Genomic DNA, 7965 nt, shown 5'->3' on the forward strand with positions numbered 1-7965 from the left:
CCTCTTTCCTGCATCTTCTCCTATCCTCTCTGGGTGCCCTGTAATACAGTCAGTACTGTTGGTTGAGTATCTAGAAAGGGAAGAGAGAATTTAGGAGAGGGATTATGTGATTAATAAAAAGGATCTAAGTAAATAAATTGTAAAAGTGACCTTCCTGTGTTCTTGGTTTGTTATGTCATCGTTGATAATACTTTTGATATGACATTATAATGTCTTAAGAATATCATGTTTTCAATTAATAACTCCATTTGGAAAATCAAATAAAAACAATTGCTGCAATCCTAGACCATGAAGTACACTCATTTCTGCAAATGAAGTGGTGGTAACCAAAGAATAATTGCTTTCATTTTTAATGAAGAAATCCCACTTATAATATTAGAAAAAACTTACATTAATGGGTTCTCATATTCTATATAATTTTACTTAAAACTATGAAATGTTGCTATTAAAAGTGCCTTGTTGTTCAGTTACCAAAACATGTACAGATGCTGTACAGCAATAGTTAGAATACAAGCTCGGTGAAAGTTCAGTAAGATGATAATTCTATAGGCTGCTGTGGTAGTTTCCCATACAAACAGTATAACTGCAGGTATGTAGAGGTAAAGATGCCATAGTGTTACCAGCCCATATGGCTGCTCAGAGAGAGAGAAAGGATTGATGGTTATTTAACCTGAAGGCCACGACGCCTTAGGTGAGGGTAGAGTTTGAGAAGTAGAATCCTTCATTGTAATCTCAGCTGGTGTGAGAATTGAACCCACGCTATTGGCATCACTCTGCATTGCAAACCAACCAGCCATCCACCCAACCAAGGGTGTCACTTCTGTATCAGAGACTGAATAAGTATTTTGTTTGGGTTGTAATTGTATTAAGTTTATCTGCAACATTCAATTTTGTTTATGCCACAATAAACAAAAGCACACTATATCAATGCAATTCTTGAATTTTAAAGATATCAAGCTATAAATATAAATAATGTGAAGTCATTATGACAGGATTAATACAGTTGAAAAAAATTATTTCAAACGAATTATAGGGTATGAATTAAAAATGGAATAAAACTGATGGTAGAAATTGTATTATAAAAACAATTCACTGCAAATTGATGGAAAGAAATACGAATATAAATGGAAGTACTGAACATACTCATCTACAATATCAATATTGAGGTATTGCTGTGCTGGCACCATAACTTAATATGGCAGTACATTCACTTCTGTCAGCACACACTTAATTTCCTCACTTCTTTGGGCTATTCATTGTGATTAAGTCCTTTTCGTAAGCTCCTAGTTTCCTGGGCCCTGTCAGTATTTACTGGTGGCTGTAAACAGAACTGTCATTGTGCATGAGGAGGAAATATCCCACTATTTCTGGAATAGTGATGATTGGCCCCTTTTTTTTTTGAAAAAACATTCTTTCATAATATATCATTCAACACAACCATAATTCAATCCAGTCAACCATTGCCGTCAAGCCACGGTTCAATGGAGAGCACAGGAGGGCATACCTAAAAATGAGGTGCCAACCTGGTGAAGCTACCAAGCAACATAAAGAGCAAGAGCTGACAGACAGAGCTAATTGATCCCACAACCAACAGATCAGATCTAATCTCTGCAGTCTTGCAAAATCCAGTCATGGACCACTAACCAATGAATGGGGAAGGCGGCTCCCCAAATGTCCCCATCCTCAATGATGAAAGAGCCACATCAGTGCAAAAGATAAGGCTGAAACATTCACAGCAATCTTCAGCCAGAAGTGCTAAGTGGATGATCCTTCTCTGCCTCCTCCAGTGCTCCCAAGCATCATAGATGCCAGTCTTCTGCCAATTTGATTCACTCTACTTGATATTAAGAAAAGGTTGGAGGCACTGGATATTGCAAAGGCTTTGGACCCTGACAACAATCTGACCGTAGTACTAATGACATGCTCCAAAGCTTGCCTTTCCCCTAGCCAAGCTGTTCGAGTACAGCTGCAACCTGACATTGTCAAGGTATATTCTGCACACAAAAGGTAGGACAAATCTAGCCTGGTCAATTACCACCTCATAAGTCTACTCTTGATCATCAGTAAAGTGATGGAAAGTGTCGAGAACAGTGCTACAAAGCCGCACCTGCTCATCAGTAATGTGCTGAAGGACACCTAATTTGGGTTCTGCTAGACCTGTTGGTCTCATTACAGACTTGGTTCAGCCATGGATAAAAGAGCTGAATCCCAGAGGTAAGGGGAGAGTGACATCGTTGATATCTAGGTCGCATTCAACTGATTGTGACATCAAGGATCCAAAGCAAAACTGAATCAATGGGAATTGGGGTAAACTCTCTGCTGGTCAGAGTCATACCTGGCATGTAGGACGTGGTTGTTAGAGGACAGTCATCTCTGCAGAAGTTCCTCAGGGTAGTGTCCTAGGTCCAACCATCTTCAGCTGCTTTGTCAACAACCTTCCCTCCATCATAAGGTCAGAAACGGGGATGTTTGCTGATGATTACATAGTATTTCCAGACATTCGTGACTCATCAGATACTGAAACAGGCTATGTTCAAATGCATCAAGATCACGATAGTATCCAGGCTTATGCTGACGCATGTCAAGTAACATTCATGCCACACAAATGTCAGGCAATGACCATCAGAGACAATCTAACCACTGCCCCTAGACATTCAATGGTGTTACCATCGCTGAATCTCCCACTATAAACATCCTGGGGATTGCCATTGACCAGAAACTCAACTGGAAATGCCATATAAATATGGTGACTACAAGAGGTAGGAATATTGTGTTGAGTAACTCACCTCCCGACTCTGCAAAGCCTGTCCAACATTGTCAAGCACAAGTCAGGAATGCGATGGAATACTCACCACTTGCCTCGATGAGTGCAACTCCAACAACACTCCAGAAACTTGACACCATCCAGGACAAAGCAAGCCCCTTGATTGGCATCCAATTCCCCCTTTCCATCACTGGTCATCATCAGCAGTGTATACTGTCTACAAGATATGCTGTAGAATTTACCAAAGCTTCTTAGATAGCACATTCTAAACCCACAATTACTTCCATCTAGAATGACAAGGACAGGATATACATGGGAACACTACCACCTACATGTTGCCCTCCAAGGTGCTCACTATCCTGACTTGGAAATATATTGCTGTCATTGGGTCACACTCCTGGAATTCCCTCCCCAATGGCTTTGGGCCAACCCACAGCAGGTGGACTGCAGCAGTTCAAGAAGGCAGCTCATTGCCACCTTCTCAAGGGCAACTCGGCACAGGTAATAAATGCTGGCCAGCCAGCAACGCCCATGTCCCACAAGTGAATATGGTTTAAAAAAAAAAAGAGGGGCAACATTGGCAGGGCCAACATTTATTACAAATCCCTAACTGCCCTTGAATGGAGACCCTTGCAGATGGTAGGTAAAAAGTCAACGCATTGCAGATTTCCCTTCCTGAAGGATGTTTGTAAATCAGGTGGGGCACAACTGTAGCTGATAGTTGTCATGGGGTCACCGTTACTGAGATGTGCTTTATATTCCAGATTTATTGCTTGAATTTGAACTCCCAACAATGGTCACGATTTGGATTCAGTCCAAAGGTCCTCTGGATTGCAAGTCCATTGACGTTACACTACACTGTCTCCCTATGCCTCATAGTTATATAAAATTATGCAATACAAAAGGAGGTTCTTTTGAAAGACCTATCCAATTAATCCGATCTTTCTTTTTTTAGTCCTTTAAAAAGTTTCTTTTTAATTATTTATATAATTTCACTTTAAAAAAGGATGGTTTTGAATGTGTTTTCACCACCTTTCCTGCCATTGCATTCCAGGTCAACTGAACTCCCTGGATAAAAGAAGTCTTCTCATATCCTAAACCTTCTCAACTTAAGAAAATTGAGGGGCTATCACGCACATGAGAATGTTCCTAGTGTTCTTTATTGAGACTGATGAACACGAAACAATTTTTTTTCTTGCAGGTAGAAAAGTTACTTTGTATGTCTCCTGTGGATTTTCATGGCATTTTTCAGTTGGATGAACGGCGCAGGGATGCAGTTATTGCTCTAGGAGTTTTTCTGACAGAGTCGAAACTTCAGGTAAGAAAGATTTGTGCTGTGTAAATATTTTGATACAACTGGAATTTGTGTTGGTATCCAGTAGTGTGTTCTGTAATGACAACTGAAGCAACAAGGACATTTTAAATTGATTGACTCACATCTTTGCACATTTCTTGTTAGTAAATTCTGTGTTGCTTTGGATGTCTCTCGTCTTTCCCTTTAATGTAACCTAAAAATCCTGCTGTTAAAATCCAATTCCTGTCATCATGGAAATGTTATTTGCACTTGTCAACAAACCTTTTTGGAAAATTCTTTTGCCGTAAAGTCCACAGAAGTGTGTCTGTTATTTTATGAACATGCTGGTGTCACCCTAACTAAACTAACCAGAATAAAATGTAATGTTTCAAATCGCCACCAATTCTTCTTGCGACAATTTGATAAACAGAACATGTTCTTGAAATACAACACAGTGACAAAACTCAGAGAGACCTGTAGCAGACATAGGAAACTTGAATGATGTGCAGGAAATTAATTTAGAAGGGTTGATCCAGCAATTGAATAAAGAAAAAAAATTTGGAACGATTTAAAATAAAAGCCTTTTTGCTGTCATTCTCTTTGCTATCATTTCTCATCCCAGCATCATTCTGTTTAATTGATACTAAATCCTTTCTGTGGTTTTAATGTTGTTTTCAATAATGGGATGCTAAAAACTGCACAAAGTACTTGTTTACTTTTCTTTTAATGATTTTATTTATTTGCAGTGGGAATGATGATAGATTTAAACTCTCTAATGTGTCTCTGTTCATCCATATCTGTCTTTATATTTCCAATGGATGCATAGCTGCATTCCCCTAAAATATGATTTTTCCCCTGTCTACATTAAATTGCTTCCCTGTTTCAGTGACCCACTGAAGGCTTTCATTGTTTCCTCTAGGTCTTGCTGTGTCATCTTTTTTGATATTATCAACTCATAAAATGATATAATAGAGACAGATGTAACCAATTTGTTCATATTTTCTGACAGCATAAAGAAACTGTGGTCCCCTATCTGCTGCGGCTGCTTAAGGGATTACCCAAAGTCCAATGGATTGAAGATAGCTCAGGGAAAAAACATCGAGGTACTGAGATCTCATTTATGCTGGCTCTTACGATTGGCAATAATCAATGAAACCTTGAGTAATTCAATATTTCGATTGCCATGTATCATCAGCCCAACCATAAATTCGTAGTCATAGCAAGTTTGAAATAGGACAGTTCGCTAACAGTACTTCCTCTTCAAATATTTGCTCAATGTCTGCTGAAAAGTTATAAGTAACAAGGTTAAGATTTCAGAGTGATTCCAAATATTGGCAATAGTTAGTTGAATCTGTGTATTTTTTTTGTTAATTAAATGCTAATTAATCTCCATGGAGCTGTCTAGTAATCATGAGCAGTTGGGCAAGTTTCTGAGATAATTGGATCCTCAGTCTAAGGGCATATCCATGTATTTATATTTCTATGATAACTAGCTCCCATATCCATATTCACAATGGAAACTGCTTCTGTAAATTTGTAAAGGCAACTTCCACATCCACTGTGAAGGTGTGACAGTGTATTTGGTTTTTTTTCCCCCCCCTAGCTATCTTGGCCATGTACTGATAGCAGCCCAAAAATTACAGGGATTATTATTTCACAATTTGTAATGGACTTGAACTTGTGCTTGCTGGGCAAATATTGGGCAAATAAGTTCCATAATGACTGGATTCTCTTACGCTTTTGGAATTTATAATGAAAATGATTGAGAGAATGTCCATGCAGGTGTCAGACATTTCAAAACGTTATAATGTTCCTAACGGTGTACTTTCTATGGAAGTAGTATTTTAGTTTATGTTAAAAATAGACAGAAATTCTGCAAGATCGAGTTCTGGCTTTAATGAGAAAAGAATAACACTTATCTCTGGTGCTGTTATAGAGAACTCATAGTTGTTGTGGTGGTTGCACATGAAATTTTAACCTTTTTCTACAGGGATATAGAATCCTTTACCCTGCTCATTGTTGCACAAGAAATAAACCCCTTCAGCTGCTGGAAGCTGTGCACTTCTGTAGCAATAGAGATTGCGCAGGTTGTGGTGTAACACATCAGCTTGTCCAGAAATAGGAACTGTATCAAAGAGAAGAATTCTTTGCTTAAATAAGCTGATGTTACTTGTTAATCGAGTGTGCAGCCACAACCGGAGCTACAGATCTACTCCAAAACCTTAGAGTGGTGCAGTGTTAGTGTTCTTACTTCTGGGCCCGATGGCCTGGTTATAAGTCTCACCTCAGAATGCTATGGTCACAGATCTGTGACATAACATGTGCAAGTAGCAGTGAAATAAAAAAAAAGACTTTGTGTCACTGATGGTGGGTTGTAAAATTAGGAGTTACATATTTGTCATGTTTCACTTTCTGAATAAATCTAAAACTAAGTAAACCTTGACCTCTGGTTTCCTCCTTCATCAACTGGCTGAAAGAGGTTTAACATTTGTTCTCAACCTGTTCTATATTTCTGATTTCTTCATTTTGAGTGTCGAATCAGTACTAGGTGTCAATAAGTTTTTTTAAGGTCAACTCATGCATAAGTTATTTCCTGCTTATATTGCACCTGTCTCTGAGACAGAAGGTTATGGGTTCGAGGGGACACAGACGGGGCCAAGTGTCCCCAGGCTTTTGTACAGTACTAAGGAAGCACAGCTTTACAGGGGAGCATCTCCCAGTTGAGGTTGGTGTGAAAGTTCCACGGCATTGTCCCGGCCAGCTGACAGGTCTCGACCTATGCTATGTAAACAGCGATCATTAATTTCACTGTATTTATGGGATTTTACTTGCAATTTGTTTTGGGCTCTGCTTGAAAAGCAACAGTGTCTGTACTTCAAAGGAAATTCATTAACAATGAAACACGTTGTGCATACATAAGGTGTGTTATGTAAATATACCATTTTTCTTTGTATCTTATGTTTTGCCTAATAGTGGTTTTAGTGGATTTAGTGAATTAACTTATGCCACAATAGTCTTTGTTGGAATTGAATAGCTGAGCTGAAGATTTAACCTCGATTTGCACCGAAAGATAATTACTGTGAATAAATACTATATTTGTATTAAGAATCAGCCTTGACTTTTCACCTTCAGATGTACATGTTTTATTCACCCTATAAGTTGTACATGGAATCAAGTGGGTGGTATAAGTTGTGTAAAAGATACATACAAATTTAAGATGTGATCTCCTATACCAGACTGCATGTGGTAAATGATAAACAGAAGTGGATCCTCTCAAACAGAATGAAGTAGGAGGAGGTTTTAAGCTGTAAGTTGAAACATTTGTAAAATCAATCAAACAACTATGCTACAGCAGGACAATTTGGTGTTCGTGAGGAAATGATGTGAGAAACAGGAAATCAGCTCTGAAGAAGAAGCTTAAGACCGAATGAGAGCAGGGTCCAGTCACTGGCTTAGTCGTGAGCATCTTGTATCGAAATGGATCCTTAAAAAATGGCTAGAATAGGTTAATCGACACCAGAATTACAGTGCGTGTATATAAAAAAAATCCAGTGCTGTGACAGAGACTTAGGTTGTCCAGTGAATATCAATATATCCCAATGCCAAAATTAACAGTTCCAACAATTCCTCATCCGACAATGACAAAAACTAAAGGCCCCATTATGTCACGTGGGCAAAATGGATGATGTTGCATTGAATTACATATGTCCAGGAACTGAACTATGGACTGGAAATGTTCAAAAATAGTTGTAGTGAAAACTAAATGATATGAGGAGATTAGATTCAGAGTGGTATTAGTTAATAGAAATATGACTAATAGAACAAAATTAAAGGCTGTGGTAATTTTGAATGTAAAACCATGCCAAAAATAAAGTTGTTACAGAGATAGTAGGAACTGCAGATGCTG

The 7965-nt window shown here is 38.5% G+C and overlaps 1 protein-coding gene across 1 annotated transcript in view; it reads left to right on the plus strand.

Moving 5' to 3' along the window:
- Window positions 1–5211, plus strand: part of LOC125486004 (phosphatidylinositol 4-kinase alpha-like) — a 5606-nt gene extending 395 nt beyond the window's left edge. Inside the window, exons 2-3 of the mRNA XM_048611750.1 lie at window positions 3966–4082; window positions 5068–5211. Of these exons, the coding sequence (XP_048467707.1) occupies window positions 3966–4082; window positions 5068–5211 (261 nt within the window). The remainder of the gene's footprint in view (window positions 1–3965; window positions 4083–5067) is intronic.
- Window positions 5212–7965: the final 2754 nt, after the last annotated feature.

Source organism: Rhincodon typus, chromosome 24 (assembly GCF_021869965.1).
Source record: "Rhincodon typus isolate 14 chromosome 24, sRhiTyp1.1, whole genome shotgun sequence".
Classification (NCBI taxonomy): Eukaryota; Metazoa; Chordata; class Chondrichthyes; order Orectolobiformes; family Rhincodontidae; genus Rhincodon; species Rhincodon typus.